The following is a 21,229-nucleotide window of genomic DNA, read 5'->3' as shown; positions in this document are numbered from 1 at the left end:
ACTTCCTCGCGGTCTTTAGCTAAAACCTCCAAGGACCCTGTGGTGGGAGGAGACTCTGAGATTCACTGAGACGGGGGTGGGGGGTGAGGGGGTGGGGGTGTGAGTATGCCACGGGTCCCTCCATTATTCTTGTCATTCAACCAACTCTGTACCAGCCCCTGCACTGGGGATCAACAGATAGATTCATTCGTTCACTCAGTAATTCGCTCAACAAATGTTTGTTGGTCACCTACTATGTGCCAGGCGCTAGGAATAGGCCACCAAGTCAGCCCCAGCAGCTCCTGGCCAGATCCAGGGTCAGGGCGGGTCTGTGCCAAGGGCAGGAGGTGGGGCTGCAAGTTTTCTCCAGATGAGGTCCAAACCCCAGACTTGACAGCCTTCATTGGCTTAGCCTTTCAGAGTCGCTGCCTCCACATACTAGGAGGTTCTTACCAGTCTTGGCTGAATCCGCTCTCTGCAGGATTCCTCTTTAACCTCACATAGCCAGCCCCACGAGCCTGTTCGGGTCTGGCCTGTGGGGCTCCCACGTGGAGGAAGAGGTAACCTGCCAGAGTGGGGGGCGGAGCCCCTCCTGGTCAGAGATGCCGGTCAGTGACCAGGTGCTTCCCAGGTGCCCTCTGAGCTTCGGAGGGCCCAGGCCCCAGCGTGTGGCCTCGGTGAGGTCACCTGGAGGGACTGACAGGACACGCGGCCACACACATGTGAAGTACGCACACATACATGCACAGCAAGACTCACACATAATAATCACACACATGGACACAAAATCACAGTATTTATACACATGCACACAGACTCACAAGCGCACATAAAAAATTCACATAGAGAATACACAATACTCTCATGTGCATATGCGTGCATGCACACATACACTCATCTCTCACACACATGACATTCCCACAGGCACCCACACAGTACACACACACACATACACACACACACACACACCAGAGCTCTATGTGGCAATGAAAACCACAGCCAGGGCAGGTGTATTGGACTAGAAGTCAGAGGTCAAGCGTTCTTGCCCCAAAGTTGCCATGCATCCCCTAGGAAATTCTGGGTGAGCCTCAGTTTCCTCATCTGAAAAATGGACTAACAATACTTCATAGTCATAAGGCTTCAGGGGAAATGCTTTGTAACGAAGGGGCTGCGCTTGTGCAAGAGAATGACAAGAGGCAGACGTTGAAGAGCCTTCCTGAAAGGCTGGGTGGTGACAAAGGAGAGGGGGACGGGAGTCAGGGGGCGGAGAGGGGAGTTCGCTGGCCCCCCCTGGGCATCAGCTCTCCTGGGGGGTGGGGGGCTGCTGTACGGGATGTGGACGGTGGAGGAGTGGAGTGAGAGGGCCATGAGCAGAGAGATGGAAGGGGGAGGGGGATGGGAACAGGGAGACCTGCAGGAAATCTTGTTTGGAAGCTCAAAGTCAGCACCCGAAACCCATTACCGCTGTCCACAGGAGGCAGGGAGAGCGGAGGGGCCCAGATCCTCTTAGCAGAGAATTGAGCAGGAGAGAGGGGGAGCGGGGTGGTCGGCTGCCCGGGTAGGTGATTTCTCGCTTGCACTAATCCCAGCGTGGAGCTGGGACAGGCAGCAGAACGGGCGGCGGAGTGTCTGTGTGCGGGGTGTGGGGTGTTGGGAGCTGGAGGAGGGGGCATAGAGGCACGGGCTCCCCATAGTGAGCTGGCATCACGGAGCTGTGAGGCTGCGGCACACACAAATGTGTGTGCAACTCCGCCCGTGTGTGCATCCGTGAAGTGTGTGGATGGCATGGAGCCCAGCGGTGCGTGCATGTGTGTGTGTGTGTGTGTGCTATTTTCATGTGCATCACTCTTCGTGTGTTCGTGTGCATTCCAGTCTGAGAGTCTGTGTGTATCTGCATGTGTGCTCGTGTCTCCGCCCCTGAGCATGGGTGTGCAGTGGGGCTGTGTGTGTGTAGCAGTAACAGCGCTGACGTGAGAGCAGTAGCTCTCAAACTCGGCTGCACATGAGAGTGAAATGGAATGAGCTTTAAAAATGTCTGGTGCCCAGACCCTTGAGATCAACTGATCCAAATCTCCAAGGGGCGGGGTCCGGGCATCAGCATTTTGAAAGACTCCTCAAGTGATTCCCACGGGGCAGCCACGGTGAAGAAGCAGTGACTTAAATGGACAAACCCAGGAGCAGCCCTTCCCGCTGCTCAGCCCTTCGCCGGCCCCCTGGAGTCCATTTGGACATAGAGGTGGACTCTAGGCCCTTAGGGGCCAGAGCGAGTCGCGAGCTGGGCTGTCCCAGCCGGGGACAGTCTGGGTCCAATAAAGACATTTCACTCAGTTCCATTCCTGGCAAGCTGCGCCCTTGCCTTCTCTCCACAGGCTGCCCCCCAACAGGCCCCCTCTCCCCTCCTGTGGAAGCCGAGGGGATGCATTAGAGGGTGGGCCCGGGCTGCTCTCAGATGTGCGGCTTAGAGATAAATGTGCTCAGCGCGCCACACCAGCAGGTCCTCCTGGAGCCCAGCCTGAGGCTGGCGGGGGGGGGGGGGGGGGCAGTAGTGGGCTGGGGCCTGCTCAGCTGCCGTGGTTTCCCCGAGTGCAAGTCACTGCCCTTCCGGAACCTTAGTTTCCCGTCTGAAAATGCAGCGATCTCCAGGGCGCCTCCCAGGTGTGCTCCGGTGTGCGCGCGTGTGAAATGTACCGACGAGTCTGAGCAAAGTAGCAGCGAAGGGTTTTCGCGCTGGTTGAGTGGGGTGTTGATGAACAGCTATTTGGCCATCCCGATGACGTGTTTCTGAGTCGCCTCTGCTTCCTGGATTCAGGTGTGGGTCCCTGGGGAGGTGCGGCGGGGCTGCCCGGTGTGTGAGTTCTGACCCTCGCTACATCTCGACTGGCGACTTCACAGCTTCACCGTCAGGGTCCCGTGTCGTTGGATGCCACCCCCTCACTATAGATGAGTGTATTCCGGCCAAAGACGGGGGCGGTCCCTGAGTCTGTCCTCAAGTGGCCATTTCTCCCTTGAGCCAGGTCCCCCGAAGCAGGTGGGAGAGGAGGGGGAGAGCTTGCATTTACTGAGAATCGGTGATGTGCCAGGTACTGACTTAATGTGCATTTACTCATGTAATCCTTACAGTAACCCTATGGGTACTGTAATTATCATTCCCATTATACAGAGGAGCAAACTGAGGCTCAGATGGTTAAAAGAAATTGCCCAGGGTCACGGCTAGTGAGCAGCAGAGCAAGGATGCTCATGCAGACATGCTGGCCCCTGGTGCTTCAGGGAAGCCCTGCAGAACACTGATTGGCAGGTGCCCTTGGTGAAACCGCCGTCTGGTCCTCTTCTGGCGTTGCGAGGTGGGGCTGCCCACCTGCCTGCCGTCCAAGTAGTCCTCATTCCAGTCCATCTCATCTCCAGGTCTGCCGGGGTCCAGCCCCAGCGGGTCCAGGGGTCCCCAAAGATGTGGACGGAGTCGGCGAAGAAGGAATGACACGGAGACAGCGTTCAGTTGATCAGCAGCCTAGCCAGGATCTCTAGCCAAGTTCTGGTCTCGATCTCCAGAGAGGTTCTGCTTAGGATCTCCAGAGAGGTTCTGTCCAGGTTCTCCAGTCAGGTTCAGTCACCAGGTTCTAGTCAGGCTCTCCTGCCAATCTCCGCAGTCAGGTTCAGTCCAGGATCCCTTGCCATGTTCTCCCGCTAGGCTCTGTCTCTAGGCTCCGAGGCCAGTCCCTCTCCAGGATCCTCCGGCATGCTCTCTCCAGCGAAGTTCTTCTGTCTCTAGAGAACGTTCTGTGTAGGTTCTGTGCCTAGGCTCTGTCTCTCTTGGTCCTGTCTTCCAAGCCCTGTGTTCTCGATTCTGTGTTCTGAATTCTGTGTCTTTCTGTCTTGTTACAACTGTATTTATACCAGTTGATTCAATCCTATCAATCTCTATTACAAAGGTTAGGGCGTTTCTTATCTCCATTCCAGGGAGAAAAGATTATGTAGTTTAAGCATGATTGTTCGTAGTTAAAGGGATTAATTACCCGCCTGGCACTTAGTTGAGGGGTTTTATTCCCTCCCTAACTTCAGGGGAAAATCCCTACCTGGGGATTCAACCTTTCTCAGAGACCTTGGTTAAAACACATAGTGCCAAGAAGGTGAGCAAACATATTAAGAACAGTATGCCATATATGCCAGGTCCCTTGAAACAGCAAGGATGGACCGGCTCCCGGCACAGGTCCAATGTCCTGACCTCATTGGTCTCAGCCCTGCCCCTCCCTCTCCCCTCTGCTTCCTGCTGAGGCCCCCACTCATCCACCCGAACCGGCCACGGAGCCCCGATGATGGCGATCACCCCTTCTAATTGCAGCCTCGCTCCCAAAGCCACGTTCGGTTATCACAGAGGGTGCAGATCTCACAGCTCAGCCTCCTCGGTCCCAGGCCCTCCGGGCCAGCTCAGGAACGGAGGGAATTAATTACATTTTTCCCATCCCCTTCTTTTAAAGTAGGGGAGCGCCGGCAAGTCCCGGGGGCGGGGGCGGTGAGCAGAGGATGTGGAAGGGGGGTTGGCACGGGGCTCCCTCGGCTCCCACCCCCCAAAACCTGCAAGCCAGCGGCGGAAGGGGGGTGAGGCCGGCCCCTTATTGATTTAGTCTGGTGGAGGCTGGGACTGATTTAGAGCAGAGGGAGACGAAGGGGCTGGGGGCGGGTGGGGGGCTCTGGCCGGTGGGGGGGGGGGGAGAGGAAGGGATGGCTGTCACTCAGCCTGACGGACAGCCGGGAGATTTGCCTTCAGATAAAACCTTACAGATGTGGAGGTCGGTATTGATTTTGAGTTAGTAACGGTAACGTACCAAGAAGTAATACATTAGTGAAAGCAAGGTCACCGGGAAAAAGTAAAACCCACCAGGGAGAGGCCTGCACATTCTTGAGGGGGTGGTAGATTACCGCATCAGACCCGGACTTCCTCAAGTTCAAAAGTTTGCAGGCTCCAGACCTCGGCTAGGCCCCTAACGGTGGGCAAACACGTTCTGCTTCTGCGGGCGAAGAGGGACTCCGGGAAGGTCCTGGGCTGTGGGGCTGCCGCGGGGGCTCTCTCCATTCTCTCCAGCACTGCCTGCTGTGGGGAAGGCACAGTCCAGAGGTCAGAGAGACCCCGGTTCAAATCCCAGCTCTGCCACTTACTGGTTGTGTTAGCATGGATGCGCCTTTCCCCCTCCCCAACTGCAAATGGGGCCAATGATAGTCTATTTCCATGAGGAGTCACTGCTCCCAAGTCCCACCTCTTCAGCTGGGTCCTGTCCTGTCTGCTTGGAAGCTGCCATGCCCCAAGAGGGGGCTGGATGGGAGGGAAGCCCTTTGATCTACAGGCCCCCAGGGACTCTGGGAGAGAACAGGCAGATGCCACCCCTCCCCCGTTCACACCTACCCCAGATGTGAATTTGATTTGATGTTCCAGGGCAAATCCCATTGAACAAATCTCATTACAGTAAGAGCTCCCTGGGCTAGAGCTGATTCCGAGCGGTCTGTTACTGGCCCAGGGTCCGAGGTCTCCTGAGCCACTGGGCACCACACTAGTCCCTCTTACGAAGGATCCTGGGAGGCCTTGCAGCGCTCAGGGGCTTGGGGTTTCCTCTCACAACACTGACCTTCTTATTATTCTTTTAACTTGCTGAGCATGTGCCCACCTCAGGGCCTTTGCACTTGCTGGTGCCGATGCCTGGAAAGCTGTCTGCTACATCTTCTCATGCCGGATCTTTTTTGGCCTTGATATCACCTTTTTGGGGGCGGTCTTGCCTGACTGCTCCACATACCCCCTCCCTTATTTTCCTCCATAGCACTTACCAGTATTGTGAATTCTGTGACTTACTTGTTTGTTGTCAGCCTTTTCATTAAACGGGCAACTCTAGGAGACCATGGAGTTGTTAAAGCTCACTGCTGCATCTCAGGGCCTGGCACATAGTAGGTGCATCTCAGGGCCTGGCACATAGTAGGTGCATCTCAGGGCCTGGCACATAGTAGGTACTCACTAAATATGCAGTATGTGACTATGCATGAATTTCACAGGCTTCTTCTGAGCTCATAGTATGTAACAGACACAATGTAAGCACTGGGTCTGCAAAGATGGACGAAATGCAGCTTCATCCTGGCCTCAAGGAGTCACAGTGCAGTCCTCTCTCCGGCCTGGCAGGGGCAGCCCTCTGTGCAATGCTCGTGGAATGACTAAAAGATGTCCTTAGGAAACACCACAGCTTGGTGTGGCTGGGACTTCAAGTGCAAGGAAGGAAAAGGCAGGGAGGAGTTGGGACAGGCAGGTAGCGGTCAGAGCACAAGAAACCTTTGCCCTGTTTGCCTGGAAGGCACTGAGAAGCCACGGGTGATGCGCGAGTGACATGAGCATGTGGTCAGCTCTGAGGCGGGTCCCTGGAGGTCCCGTCCTGCAGTGTGAGTGGCTCTGTGTACAGTTCCCATCTCGTCCCCAGACCACCCCATCCTCTCTCTACTCTCCCCCGCTCCCATCTCTTCCTGCCTCGTAGTGACATCCAGGAGGAAGGGATTCGCTCACCTGAGCTGACACACCCTCCCGAGAGGCTCCCGCCCCCCAGGGAAGTGGGCGTGTGCTTCCCCTGAGCCTGAGTCTGTCCTGGCGCCCAGGCCTCCTCGGAGGAAGGGGCAGGGGTAGTGTTTGCATGGGGTGGGGAATAGGATAGGGGTGATTTTCTTAATTTAGTTGGAAAGTGAGGTCTAGGCAGGAACTTGGAAGAGAATGGGGTCTCCTAACTCCCAGGGCATCATGAAATTCCTGAGTTTTCTCAGAGAACCCCCCGCCCCCATTCACACAGCAAATATCTCAGGTCCAGGAGGCCCCATCTCCACAGTCAGAGCCCAGCAAGCACAGCCCGGTGGGGTCTGACGTCCTCACACCCTCACTACGGGGACCCCCTTTTCCAGAGTCCCTCTGGCCACCACCCCAGCACCCTGTGCGCGCCCCCCCCCCCATGACAGAGGCCTTAGAAACGCATTCAGTGCAGAGAGAATCGGGGAGACCTCCGCTCCCTAAAACAGTGCTGCTGCACAAAGTCGCCCCGACACCTCCCGCCCAGACTTCCCCTCTCACAGTCCCGTGCCCTGTGTCTTTGCCATCTCAGTGGGTGACACACCATGAAGACCCACCTAAATCCCACCAGCTGCGGTGGAGACAGACCAGCCCAGCAGGCCCATGCCCTGGCCTCTGGCTCTGGGAAGGGGTGGGGGGAGGTAAAGGACAGAGGAGAGTTGCCCCAGGGCTGAGGGGGGGGGGTGTTGGGAGCACTGAGGGAAGAGTCAGGGATGAGGGACCCCCACCCCCGCCGGTAGCTGCTGGCTGGTTCCCGGAGTAAGAGCCTCTGGAGGGGTCAGGTGCCGGAAACATCCTTGAGAGTCCGTCCCGGCATTATCAGGTGAGCAGGCAGGGTCCGGCCGGCTGGACTGGCCGTGAGATCGGGGAAGCCCCAGCCCTTCGTGGGCCTCGGTTTTGTCATCTGAGAAATGGGCGTCATAGCTCTGCCCCGCACGTCTCTGTAGGCCTCTGGATCCGGGGAGCCACATAAGTTGGTGACTGAGGGGAGGGACAGTGAAGGAGGTGGGAAGAAGAGGGTCCGAGGAGCTGGGCCGCTGAGGCCGCTGGGGCCGCTGATCCCTCAGCGCTGTGCCGCGCCAGGCTGGGCGCAAAGCTCCCCGTGCTGGGCTCCACTCGGCCTCCAGCGCCCTCTGAGTCAGGTTCATTGTCGGCTCCTTTCCTTAGGATGGGCTGGTCACAGAAGGTAAGGGACACCCTGAGGCCGCACAGCCAGGAAGTGGAGGAGCTCCGTGCCTGGCCCTGGCCTGAGGGTGCAGACCCTGGCCAGGCCCCCGTGCCTATGGCAGGGACAAGTCAAAAGTGAGAAGGCAGGCATTGTCAGGATGTCACAGGTCATGGCTCAGATGCCCAGAGCCCACCATCTCCCAGGAGGTGGGAGGAGAAGTCAGAGAACACAGCCACATGCCCCGTGTGGATGGCAGCGGGATCCTTTAGCTCGGTGTAGGGCAGACCATCAACAAGCCCGAGCCCACTGGCACTTGGCCTCCCTCCCATAAGGGGTGGCATTAGCAGGAGGCGACCAGGGTCCTGGCCCTGAGGTCAGACCCACAAAGGTCTGCCTCCCCGCCCACCCCATCCCCTGGGCTGACTAGGTGCCGTGCTCTCTCCCGCTGCAGGAATCCTGCTGCCCGCACCCCCTCTCCCCGCTCTCCTGGACAGCTGGACACAGGTGTCACCTCCTCCAGGTTCTTTCCTGGGCCCCCTGGCCGGCTGGGTGCCCTCCCCTGGGCTCTCACAGCCCCTGAGCTGCCTCTGTAACAACCCTCATCACTCCACATCTTGATGATCTGTTGCTAGGTGCCCCCTCCCCCAGACCCAAACACTCCCAGCTGAGGGCTGGAGCCATGGCTCTTCCTCCTCTGAGGTCCCAGGCTCAGCCTCAGTTCTGGGGTCATAGTCACCTTCAGTGTGTGTTTGTTGAATGAATAAGTGAACACACCAATGAGTTAACACCATCTTGAAGCGGAGTTTCTAGAAAAGAGCTTGCCCTTGACAGTCCGAGTTGGCAGCACTGATGGTGAGAACTGTTTGCTGAACCGGCTCCTCGAGGAAGTGGGTGATGGCACAGACATCCAGGAGCTGCCGGAACTGAAGAGAGGTTCTGGGCAGGCTACAGTGTCGTACCTTCCCAAGAGGTCACCAGGTCCTGACCAAAGTCAAGAGCATAGCACAGGATGAGGGGTGAAGCCGGACAGGCCCAGAGTCCTGCTGAAACCCCTTTGTGCTGGAAGATGGGAGCATCCCAGTCTGACGGGGCAGACACAGGTCCCTGTCTGATAGGAGAGACATAATTAGCGTGTTTGTTCTTTCATTCATGCATGCGCTGTGCATTCACTTATTCAGTCAGGCCTGGGGCTAGAGCGGTGAACAGGCCCGCCTCACCCCCAGGGCTCTCGGTGGAGGACGCCTTCAGGGGTCAGGACCTAACTAGGAAAAACCGCTAACCATCTTACCCTCAAGGGCAAGCCCACAGGTCAACGGATCTCCAAGCTGCAGGGACCCCAAGGGAGAGACTGCAGCAAAGGCCTGCCCACGCCAGCCTGGCATCGTCCCCGCACGCGCTTGCCCCTGCGGGGTTCTTCCAGCCCCACCCCTGCTGCTCAGCCCACACAATGGTCTCTCCCCACAGGTGATGAGCATTCTGAGCAACCCCAGTGCGGTGCCGCCACAGCCACAGGCCGACTTCTCCATCTCCCCGCTGCACGGCGGCCTGGACTCGGCCTCCTCCATCTCGGCCAGCTGCAGCCAGCGGGCGGACTCCATCAAGCCAGGGGACAGCCTGCCCACCTCCCAGTCCTACTGCCCACCCACCTACAGCACCACCGGCTACAGCGTGGACCCCGTGGCTGGCTACCAGTACGGCCAGTACGGCCAGAGTGAGTGCCCGGAACCCGGCATCCCCCTCTCCCTGCTCCCTGCTCATTTGTAGAGAGCTGTAAGGTGGTGTTGGGGTGGAGGTGCCCATTTCACAGATGAGGAAATTGAGGTCCAGAAAGGAGGAACAGCTGTTCTAAGATGATGCTGAGCTGGGCCCCTGCTACTGCTGCTGCCTTGGAGAAAAGCTGTCCCACAGAAATAGTATCAGACAAGCCACAAATGTCATTTAAAATGTCCAAGGAGCCACGTTATAAAATGTGAGAACAGCAAATTATTTTTGCTAACATATTTTATTTTACCCATTCTAGCCAAAAGATGATCATTTCAACATGTAATCCGTATAAAATTATCAATGAGCTATTTTACATTCTTTTCTTTATACTACTGTCTTTGAAATCCAGCCCATTTTCATTCAGACGCGAAGTTTCACGGGGAACGCTAGACCCGCATTGAAATTTCACAGCATTGACAACTGAGAAGGTTGTAGGCTTACACACCCAAGTTGTTCCAAATCTACTGCAAAGTTTCCCGGCCACTAAACTAAATTGAATTTCGGATTTTAAATTTCAATGAGGTAAAATCAAATCAAAATGTAAAATCTGGTTCCTCGGTGGCACTGGCCACACGTCAGGGGCTCCCTCGCCGCACGTGACTGGTGACTGCCGGTGGGACAGTGAGATGGTGGGGCTCTGTCCCTCCTGCCCCCTGGCCACAGGGCCAGCTGTCCTTTGAGCTCTCTCCTCTACCCCCATCCTCAGCCTTGGGTTCCCCAAACGTTGAGCTGGCTTCACAGGCCCAGCCCAGTCGCCATCCCCTTGGCACCTTGCCTGGGGGTGGGGGGGTGGGGATGGCAGGTCCTCAGACCAAAAGCTGCAGAAGGCGGGCCCAGCCACAGCCTCCAGCCGCTGGGCAGGGCAGCAGCAGGGCAGGCCAAGGGGGCACCGGGAGCCGAGGTCACTGGCTGCCCCTCCTGCCCCACCTCCCGGCAAGGCCTCACCTGCTGGTGTCAAACTAATCAGAAGGGCAAGTGGCGAGAGGGTGAGACCTCCCAGCCCAAGGATGTCCTCACACCCCCGGCCCCGCCACAGCCCTGGCCTGGCCTCACTGACCTCTGCTTCCTGTCCCCACACCAGCCCTCGCCTCCTCATGTGGCCTTGGCCTCCACGGCTAAATGAGGGCCAGCTGTGCTGCCTCCACCTCCCAGCTGCGTTCACGGTCCCCCCTGTATGTGCATGTTGGATATGATATATGTGCACGCAGGTATATGCATGAGTGTGAATACATGTTTTGGATGTGTTATAATTCAGGTGTGTGTGTGTATTTGTGAGTATCCCAGCATACAAGTGTTAGTGCGCACATCCTTGTGCATAGGTGAGTATGTGTATGTGTGTGGCACATGTGGGTATATGTGCACATGACTATTCACATACATGTGAGTTTAAATGAGCACACTATGCGTACATGGTATGTGTTTTTATGCAAACGCACATGTGCACAATGTTTGGTCATGTAAACATACATGGCTGTAACACATATACATGTGTTTAAGTGTGCATTCAGGTGTGTTCATGTGGCTGTGTATGTGCCTGTGTGTTTGACATCTATAGTGTGCATATGTTATTGTGTGGACATGTATAAATATGTGTGCAGATGTGTGTGAGTGTGTAACTATATGTACATGTGTATAGACATGCTCAAGTGTGTGTGCATTTGGGAGTATTTGTGGCACATGTAGATGAAGTGTGCAGGGTATAAATATGAGTGCATGTGTACTTGGGTGTCTGCATAGGAGTGCTGTGTGCTCCTGTGTGTAGTTGTGCATCTGGGCTTGTACCCATGATGTTGTCTGTGTGTATCACTGTGTCTGTGTGAGAGTGTGTGCATGGGGAGCAAGTGTGTGCGGGTGTATAACGTGTGCACATGTATGTTTGAGAGCAGGGTGCACACATGTGCATGGGGGTGTTTCCAGAGGAACAAGGGCGACCCCTGCCCCAGCCCCTGTGCCCGGGGAACCGAGCAGGACACATGCTCTTGATAAAGAGTTTAGAGCCCTGGCCTGGGGCGGGCGTTAGTCACACCCAGAGCGCCGTGCCTGACTCCAGGGGCGCCTGCCCAACTCGGAAATAAAATTAACCCCAGAGTCAGCACGGGGGGGTGGGGGGGTGACAAGGGAGGGGGGATCAAAAGGGAAAGGGCCCAGGAGGCGAGAAAGGAGTGTTTGTTCCCCCTCTGCTCCTAGAAACTGGCTGGAGCAATATCTTCCTCTCCCTCCCTCCTCCTTCTCCCTCCCCCCCTCCTCCTTCCCTCTCCCCCCTCCTTCCCTCTCTTGTCCTCCCAGGCCCCTCCAGCTCCACCCCTGATCCCTGGCTCCTCCAGGGGTAGCTTGGAGCTCCTCCTGAGTCACATTCTCCAGCCCAACTCAGAGGGAATCGGAGCACAAGACCCCACCCCACAGAGGCTCCAGGTTGGGCTGGGAGGGGCCTGCGGGAAAGCCTGCCCCTCTTGCACCATCAGAGTGGGCAAGGCACCCGGCTTCTCTGAGCCTTAGTTTTGCCATTTGAAATGGGGGCCTGGGGATTTGACTCAGTCTTTTCAAAGTTTGTCCATGGTAGTGTCTCCCTCACCGATGACATCCTGGGACCATGGAGGGATCACTGTGTCCTCACTGACCACCTCCCCCACGCTCATGGGCAACCACATCCACCCATGACTGGGCTCCCACGGCCCATAGGCGAAAGTCAAATGTCCCAGACCGGCTGTGTATGCCCAGATCCAGCCTGTCATCTGCTCACATCTGTCCCCTGCCTGAGTTTCAGCCAACCAGGCACGGGGTGAAATGCATGGTCTTCACCCCACCCAAGGTAGATGTCATTTGTCCCCAGGTTACAGGCACAAAGCTAAGGCTCAGGGAGGCTAGGAACTTTCCCCAGGTCACATCATAGGCGAATGGGGGACTCCAGGTCTCCTAACTTCAAGTCCAGTTCTCTCTGGCCAAACCCAGACTTGTGTAAGACACCTAATGATACGCACCTAGACACACCTGTGTGTGGATTGACGTTCACAACTTCACCCCCACCTATGCACGCTCAGAGGCATACACACTCAGATTCACTTCGATGGGAGTTTTCACTAATATGTGTGTGTACATACGAAAATGTGTGTGTGTGTGAAGGCGGGAAGGAGAAATGACCACTTACTGAGCATCTACTACGGGCTGGGCATTTCATGCTCATGGCCACCCTGTATAGCGCGCATGCTTATTCCACAGGGCAGATGAGGCAGTGGGATCCCGAGAGGTTGTTTGCCCGAGATCACATAGTGCCTCACCTTCAGGTGTGCGTGGCATACACACGTGGCCAAACTCTTAAACAGCGGAGCACACCTCCTCTTCCTGGGCCTGGCGCCTTCCCAGGGACAGTTCCACACCTTCCTCTCCTGCCCCTGGCTGTTGTCCGTCCATCTGTCTTTCCCTCCTGTCCCTGGAGGGGGTCGGGGTAGGGGGGCAGGGGGCAGGGACAGGGCACACGGCAGATTAATATGGCCCTGGTGTTCCCAGAGGCCAGGGCCGTCCTAATGATGGGGCTGATAGAACGCAGAAGTGTGAAGAGAATTTTAATAGATCTGACAAGTCTAATAAGAGTTTGTGTCTGGAAGGGTCCTCCTCTGGGGCCGCGGGCTGACAAGATGCTGACGGCTGAGATTTGTTTACGGGTTGGCATCACAGCCACATCTCCTGCCAACTCCCGATTAATCTAATTTGAGACGTTTAGAGCCCAAGCGTGGGTACCGGGCAGAGAAGGGGAGACACGGAGAGACAGAGGGACAGGGAGGGCCGCTGACAGAAGCCGTAATGAGAAATGCCACAGCCCTGCCCTCACCGGCCCAGGCTGGACCCCAGGGAGCGGCAGGCCGTGCGGTGTTATGGGTGCCCTTGAAGTTGGCTGGGTCATTAGTAAAGTTTGGCTTCTCCATGTTTCCTCGCTCACCTTGATGGGGCCTAGGGAAGCTCCTACTATGTGCTGGGCCATGGCTGGTAACTGGGAGAAGCTAAAGAGGAAGTAACAGAGACCAGAGGTGCAAACAGGACAGATTCGGGCTCTGCCATCTCACGTGCTATGGGTGGTTCTGGGCCAGCAATCTTTCTGTGCCTCAGTTTCCACCTTTGTAAAATGGGGCAGCCGGACCTAAAGCATGGGGCTGTTGAAAGAACTCAGGGAGATCATGTCCGCCTAGCACATAGTAGGTGCTCACCTGTGCGGGCTCTCGCTCTGTTGTTCTCATCACTGTTGTCGAAGCCAGACTTTCCCGTCCCGTCCTCAGGAGGAACCAGGGAGGCTGGCATCAGAGGTCGGCGTGATGTGGAACATGGAGGCTGTTCTATAGGAGGCGCTGGGTGATGCTGGGGAAGGGGCGGGGGTGGTAGATAGGAGCTTGCAGTAGACAGCCTGGGTTTGAATCCTGACTCCACAGCTTAGGAGCTATGTGATCTTTCAGGGAAGGGCCTCAGTTCCATCTGTAACATGGGGATGATAAGGCTCCATAAGCTGCTTAGAGCAGGAGCAAGCTCTGGTAAATGTTAGCTCCTCCTCCTGCTGTTCCCATCCTGACTCTGAGTTAGACCTCCTCAGAGGGCGCGCCCTGGAGCCCAGATAAGAGGGGCTCTGAGCAGCAGAGATGGTGTGGCCAGAGTTGCAGGGGCCAGAGATGGGAGACTGTGCCAGGCCCACTCAGAGCAAGGGGCAGACCCAGCAGGACAGGTGGCCACCGGCACCTCTGCCGACCAGCTGGGAGCGTAAAGGCTGCGTGACCTCGTGGGCGACCCAGCAGCTCAGTGCCGGCCCTGGAGCTGGGAAGCCGAGGGGCACAGGGTCCCGCCGCTCAGAGGGCCCAGGCGCCATGGTCAGCAAATGGCGGCTCGTGAGCCACATGCAGCTCTTTGGCCCCTTGAGTGTGGCTCTTCCACAAAATACCACGTGCGGGCGCACACGTACAGTGCGATTGAAACTCTGTGTCCCATGCGCAGAAGTCGGTATTTTGTGGAAGAGCCACACTCAAGGGGCCAAAGAGCCTCACGTGGCTCGCGAGCCGCAGTTTGCCGACCACGGGCCCAGGGCATTAGCACATTCTTTATCGCCCTCTCTGCCCAGCCTCTTAAAAGCACCTTCTCTCACAAGATTCTCATAACAGCCCTGAAGAAGGCAGAGTTGTTCTTTCCATGTTATAGACGAGGAAACAGGCCTGCACCCGCTCAGTGATCTGCCCGAAGCCACGTGAACAGGAGGTGGTTGGGCACCAAATTGCCCACTTTCCCTGTTGCCCCATCAAAGGTCACATCTGATCACTAAATTCCAGTCTGCAGGCCCACGTCTGCTGAGCTCGCTGTGTGCCAGGCACAGTGCTAACCCCCTTTATAGGCACGTTCCCCCTCAGTTCTCACACCTCTTCAGCCTGGCTGTGTTACTGTCCCTATTTACAGACCAGGAAACAGGCTTGCATAGGTGAAGTGGGGCGCCCACAATGACACCCTCAAAACTGGCAGGCCCAGGATTGGGACCTAGGCCATTTGACCCCCTAAGCCAGTGATGGCGAACCTTTTGAGCTCGGTGTGCCAGCATTTTGAAAAACCCTAGCTTAACTCTGGTGCCGTGTCACATATAGAAATTTTTTGATATTTGCAACCATAGTAAAACAAATACTTATATTTTTGATATTTATTTTTTATATATTTAAATGCCATTTAACCAAGAAAAATCAACTAAAAAAATGAGTTCGCGTGTCACCTCTGACACACGTGTCATAGGTTCGCCATCACTGCCCTAGGCCACATGGCCTCCTCTAGCGCAAAGGCCCCATCACCTCCCAGCTCCGCCCACCTACCCCAGGCAGGAGCCCCCAACTTTGGGGAGGCATATAGAGTTGCAGGGTCCCCCTTCAGGCAGGTGACGAAGCCGGTGGTGGGCGGAGCCTCGTGCTTCCTAGTGCAGCAATCTTTCCATCTTCCTTCGGCCTCTGGATTTGAGAGATCCCAGGGGCTGGATGGGCCACAGCCGCGGATGCCGGCTCGGGAAGCGGCAGCTCAGGAGGCCGTGCTCACATGCCAGTCAAATCATTTGGTCAGGGCTGATTTCTGCCGTAGCCTCAGGCAGGTACAGTTAATACAGTCAAGACAACATGTATGCATGCAGGCCTAGTGGTCAGACCTGCGCACACACACATACTCCGACACATGTACCCGGCCTGGGTGGAACTCACCTGTACAGTTACCTGCACACGCATAAGCATCCCCACTGTTGTTCTACTCATGCAGGTGCACACAACTCACCCACATCTGTGTGCATGTGTGTGCGCATATGCAAGTACTACTTGTGTGAGCATTCATGTTCATGCCCATTGCTACTTCTCCAAGTTTCTTATTTCCACTGTACACACACACACACACACACACACACACACGCAGACGTACACATCCTCAAACTCTCCCCCCTCTCCCCTGGGTGACCAGAATTGGCAAGACTAAAGGTCTCGGCTTCCTGCATGTCAGGGCCCTGCCTCCTCCCCTGCCTGGACCCCTCAGCTCACCCGCAAACACTGCTTTGAGTTTTGAGTAAGTGGCCTTGCTTTGCCTCATCCATGAGCTGGGCTCAGGGCCAAAGGAGGCAGAAGGACCTTGCCCTCCTTACTACCTGGGCTCTGTGGGACTCACTGGGCACCCCCCACCCCCAGAAGGGATCTGTACGGAAAGAGGGACTGGTTCTTCACTCAACAATGTGGCTATCCTCTGGATCTCCCTACAGAACCCACGCGAGAGCTGAGTTTTTTAATTAGTGTTAATATTTGCTGAATGATTGGAGCGGAGGTGAGAGAAAGAGCTTTATGCAGAGATGGATGGGGGGATAATGGCTGGCTGGGTGGATGGATGGACAAACTGATGTATGGATAAATGAATGGGTGGATATATATGTGGCTGGCTGGGTGGATGGATGGACAAACTGATGTATGGATAAATGAATGGGTGGATATATATGTGGCTGGATGGCTGGATGGATGGACAAACTGATGTATGGATAAATGAATGGGTGGATATATATGTGGCTGGCTGGCTGGATGGATGGACAAACTGATGTACGGATAAATGAATGGATGGATATATATGTGGGTGGATGGCTTGATGGATCGATATGGGACAGATAAAAGGATAGGGAAAAATAACTATAATTTCTAGGAGTTTCTTTTCCTTTTTTCCAGCTGCTGTTGATTACCTGGCCAAAAACGTGAGCCTCTCCACCCAGCGCCGCATGAAGCTCGGGGAGCACTCCGCCGTCCTGGGACTCCTGCCCGTGGAGACCGGCCAGGCCTACTAGGGCCCCTGGGGCGACTTGCCCCAGCCCAAGGCCCAGCTTCACCCTTATGGTCCCAGAACCTCCCAGCCTCAGTCCCCCCACCGCCCTGGGGTCCCAGGAGGCCGGGAAAGGAGCCCATTCCCTTGTGATAGCCAGTCCTCCGGAGGCGTGCCGCCAGCCTCGCGTGCACCTGTGCTGGGGGCCCAGCGTGACCCCCACCTTGGCATCTGCCCCTTAACTTTGTCCCCAGGGGGGTTCCTGGTCAGCCCACAGCCTTGTCCCAGTCAAACCCTGCCACTGGGCGGCCCCTGTGCCGTCTGAGGCACAGAGATGGAGGCTCACCCCGCAGAGGGCACCATGAGCCCTGGAAGAGGGTGGGGTCTGGGATGAGGGCCTGTGGGCACCCTGGCCGGAGGTGGGGGAGCTCACAGGCCACTCTCTGCCGGAAGTGCTGGGAGCCAGTCCCTCCAGGTGGGTCTCTGGCCCAGGGTCCGAACCCCAGCCCATCCCTCCTCTGGATGATGCGACTCCAGCAGAGAGGGAACCCAGCCCTGGGTTTTCCCAGGGGAATTGCCCAGGAAGTCTGAGGACTTCGGGTCCCTCCCCGCACACCTCGCTTGGGTGTCAGGGGGAATCTAGCCCAAGCAGGGAGATTGGGAAAACCAGGAAGAGACTTAACCAGGGGTGTGACCATGTGAGGATAGGTCAGCAGCGACCAGCCCAAGATACAAGGAACCAGTGAGGCAGCCAGAAGCAGCCGGCTCTTCTACCGAAGCCCAAGTTCCCACTGTGCCCACCCCACATGGGGCCTGGGGAGCCCACATAACCTCAGTTTTCCCATTCACTGGATCTGGGGCGGGGGGGAGGGGAGGAGGAGGGAATGAAGTCTTGAGGACCCATGAGCAGGAGGCGTAGGGCAGGCTCAGAAGGGGGTTGGTAACTGGGGTGCCTCTGCTTCTGGGCAGCAAACCTCGGCGCTATGTAGCTTTGATTCCGCACGAAGCCTCCGCAGAGACCCAAGCCCGTCCTGCGCGCTCATCTCCTAGGAGGGGCCTCCACCCCCAGCGAGTCCCTTTAGGCTGCTGGGTGCAGGGGGCTCCCTTGCAGCTCTGGAGCAGGGTCCTTGGGCCCACAGGGACTGCTGGTCCCACAGACAAGGCCACCGACTCCCCTTGGCATTTGGGGGGCGAGCGGACATGACCCTGCCCCACCCAGAGTGGCATCTTTCCGTGTTGAGTCACTCTCGGCCAAGAGGCCTCTGTCTCCTGATGCAGCACAGCTGTGCAGGGACAGATGTGGCCAGTCTTCAAACCGCCACCCCCAGGCAGTGGGGGCCACCTTCCTCGGCCACGCCAGTGGCTCCCTCCAGCTCCTGCTCTTTAGAGTTGAGACCCTGGGGGAATGGCTTAAGCCCCAGGCTACACCTCCCTTGGAACTTTCACCACCTTCACCTATTTATCAAAATTCTATTCATCTTCACCATCAGCACCATCGTAATCTACGCTTGGATCATCTTTCTCAGGTGCTGCTGGGTAAGAGGCTCTGTGACGGGAGGCACAGCACTGACTCCACAAAGACTGGACCAAATTCCTTGTCCTCCTTGGGCACAAGAGGCCACCTCTTTGCTCACCCCATGTCTTGCCCTCAGCCAACATGACATTCCGAAAGGGGACGGGCTGCTGCGTTGGGAGTTGAGCTGAGTTCCTCCCTCGGGGGAGCTGGGGCACTCTCCCGCATGGACATCACCTCCGTGAAAGATGCTCACGTGTTTCTCAGCTTCAGACGCAGTCATGTGACGCCTGTCCTGGACCAGGCCAGGGGGCTCATATCTCGGGTTTGGGGGAACTTGCTAGTAGTTGGGGACACACAGACTCTTCAGTAGCAGCAGACACCCAGACGTGTGCGGTCCATTCAGTTCAGCCCAGGTTTCAACTGAAGCATCCGCTGTAGCAGACTTTTGGCTCGTTAAGCTCTGGACAAAAGGACGACTGTTGTACCCTTGGTGACCCAGTCCATGCGTCTGTAGCTCTCCCAGCCAGGAAGCAGCTCTTCCTTCGACCACAATCTTCACCCACATTCCTTGACTGGTCCCTCCTTCCTCCTGGAGACCTGGCTCAGGAATCCCTACGTCGCCCAGGCGCAGGGATGCCAGGCAGGTGACATTCCAAAGCTGGGACCAATCCAAATCTCTGCCCCCTGTGATGAAACGGGAACAAACCAAATGATTTCTCGTTACATTCGGCTTCTCTGGAGTTCTCCCAAGCCACCATCTTGGTGTAGAAAATGGGACTTATTCCCCCAGGTGCCCACTCCCCTCAGAAAGAGACCTTGGCCCAGACAGCTCTTCCCTAAAAGCTCACTCATGACTTTGCTTAGCCAACTCGGTGTAAAAAATTCAGTCTTGGGGTTGGCAGCTCACAACCTCACCAGAGAGGTGGTGTGGGATGAGAGGGACAAGGCCTCAAACTCTTGAGGGTTGACCACAGCCTGAACCCCAGCGGCTAGGCCAGCCCAGAAGTGACCCCCATCCATCCCTGCGAATAGTCTGTAGCAAAATAAGAGGTGTGTCCTCCAGCTTCTCACACGTCGCTGGTGGTCCTGCCTACGGGCGGCCCCTCTCCGGAGCTCATTGTACATTAGCTGGAAACGTGGTGATGTGCTGTTCGTCTATAGGAAGTTGACTTTTCTATCTATAAATATATATCCAACAGGAAAGAAACCCCACGGTGTGTGTCGTGCTAGTACCAGGGACCATCTGTAGGGATATATCTGCATAGCGTGTGTTTCAAAGTATACATTCCAGGCTCTCTTGGGTTCTTTCATTTTTATTGCTTTGTTTTTGCCGTTCGGTATTTCTCTCTTGCTATGAAGAAAAAAAAAAGAAGCCAATGTGTAAGAACCAAGCTACGCTTTTATACTCGTATATTTTACTTGATTTACCTTTGCCGTTCTTTTGCCAGAGGAACATGGAGGAGAAGTGAGGGGGGGATGAGAGAGAAGGGAAGGATGAAGAGAGGTTGGCCCAGAAGAAAACCGAGAGCGGATGTCCAGTCTGGCGGTGGCTTGAGGACAGGAAGGTCCCAGACTTTGGCCTCTCAAGTCCAGCGTGTCCGTGGAGCTGGTGAAGCATCCTGTGCTTTGCATTGTGGAATTTGGCGAAACTCCATGATTGCCCCAAAAGGACTTCCTCTGGGGCCCCTCTCAGATGGAGGTTCCCCCCAAGCTCCCAGATGTGCTCTTCACTCTTGGACGCTTTTTGAGGTCGATGCGTCTTCTCCCCTCCCCTCCTGCAGAGGCACCAAACCCAGACCAAATGGGGGGTCTCCAGCCGCCATCATGAAATGCTCAGAGACACGGCGCATCGAATGCATTCTCTGCCAACTGTAAGGTGGCCGGTCCCCTGCTTGGGAACAATCTACGCGGCACTCTAGATCGTTCCTCCTTCCTAGTAACTGCAACTTGGTTGCATCCATGTTTGACTCGCAGCCATTTTCCTCCACGTGGAAGTGAGCGTGTGTGCATGGGCGTGTGCGTGGGGTGTGCGTGTGGACGCGAGGGTGTGTGTTTAAGTATAATCGCACCATAATTTATTCAGCTATATGGAGTAGTAGACTAGAAAGAGAAACCGGCATTCGCTTTAACTACCTGCTTGTAAGCGCTTCCTCTGTAACTCAGGCGTAACTGTTCTACATTAAAAGAAATTAAAAGCATTTGCAAGGTTCCTTGTCCTCACTTGGTCGCCGTTATGCGACTGCCCTAACAGAGACCCCAGTGCTTTGGCCTAATTTAGAGGGTCAGGCTAGGAGCTACGTTGCTTTCACACCCCACCGGGCCCCCCAGTGGCAAGCAGCAGCTGCTGGATACACAGTGGATACCTCGTCAATATTTGATCGATGGATCCTGTTGCTAAGCACCTCCCTGGGAAAGCCTCTGTTCTCTTCACCACGACCAACTTCCGCTGCTGCTCAGCCTAGAACCCTCTTGGCCATCTCCTAGGACACAAGTGTGGGGGTGAGAGCTCAGAAGCTTCCATCTTGCCGTAGAAACGGAGGCTGATGGGAGGGGTCCTGGGCAGGTGACTTATTGAGGGAGAGCCCTCAAGAGAGACCCATAAGAGTGAAGAAAGCAAGAGAGGGCCGGGGAGGGAATGAGCAGAGAGGGAGGTTTAACTGGAGTCTTGCTTTATCCTAATGCTGCAGGGAGCTCTGGACGTGAATCGTAGCACAGAGTTAGTCTGACCATGAGACCAGGGACTGGCCCTTTGTTCCCCAGTACCTGTCATTCATTGGCTGTTGGCTGTCCCTGGGGATGTGGGTGGGTGGGTAAAGGACTTACTAGGTGCCTCAGCATCTCTGGTTACAGTGGCTCCTAGGGGCTGAGGCCAGTTCTCCAGAGAAAGGTGTGGCAATGAGCCCTTAGCAACAACATTCATACCAGTTAGAGGACC

The 21,229-nt window shown here is 56.0% G+C and overlaps 1 protein-coding gene across 1 annotated transcript in view; it reads left to right on the top strand.

The window, feature by feature from the left end:
* The window catches only part of PAX7 (paired box 7), a 99,567-nt gene extending 79,113 nt beyond the window's left edge, over positions 1-20,454 (top strand). The window contains exons 8-9 of the mRNA XM_059691024.1: positions 9,195-9,441; positions 16,688-20,454. Of these exons, the coding sequence (XP_059547007.1) occupies positions 9,195-9,441; positions 16,688-16,803 (363 nt within the window). The 3' untranslated portion in view covers positions 16,804-20,454. The remainder of the gene's footprint in view (positions 1-9,194; positions 9,442-16,687) is intronic.
* Positions 20,455-21,229: the final 775 nt, after the last annotated feature.

The sequence above is a fragment of the Myotis daubentonii genome, chromosome 3 (genome assembly GCF_963259705.1).
Source record: "Myotis daubentonii chromosome 3, mMyoDau2.1, whole genome shotgun sequence".
NCBI lineage: Eukaryota > Metazoa > Chordata > Mammalia > Chiroptera > Vespertilionidae > Myotis > Myotis daubentonii.
The sequence above is the reverse complement of the archived record's forward strand: the minus strand, read 5'-3'. Positions and strand labels throughout refer to the sequence as shown.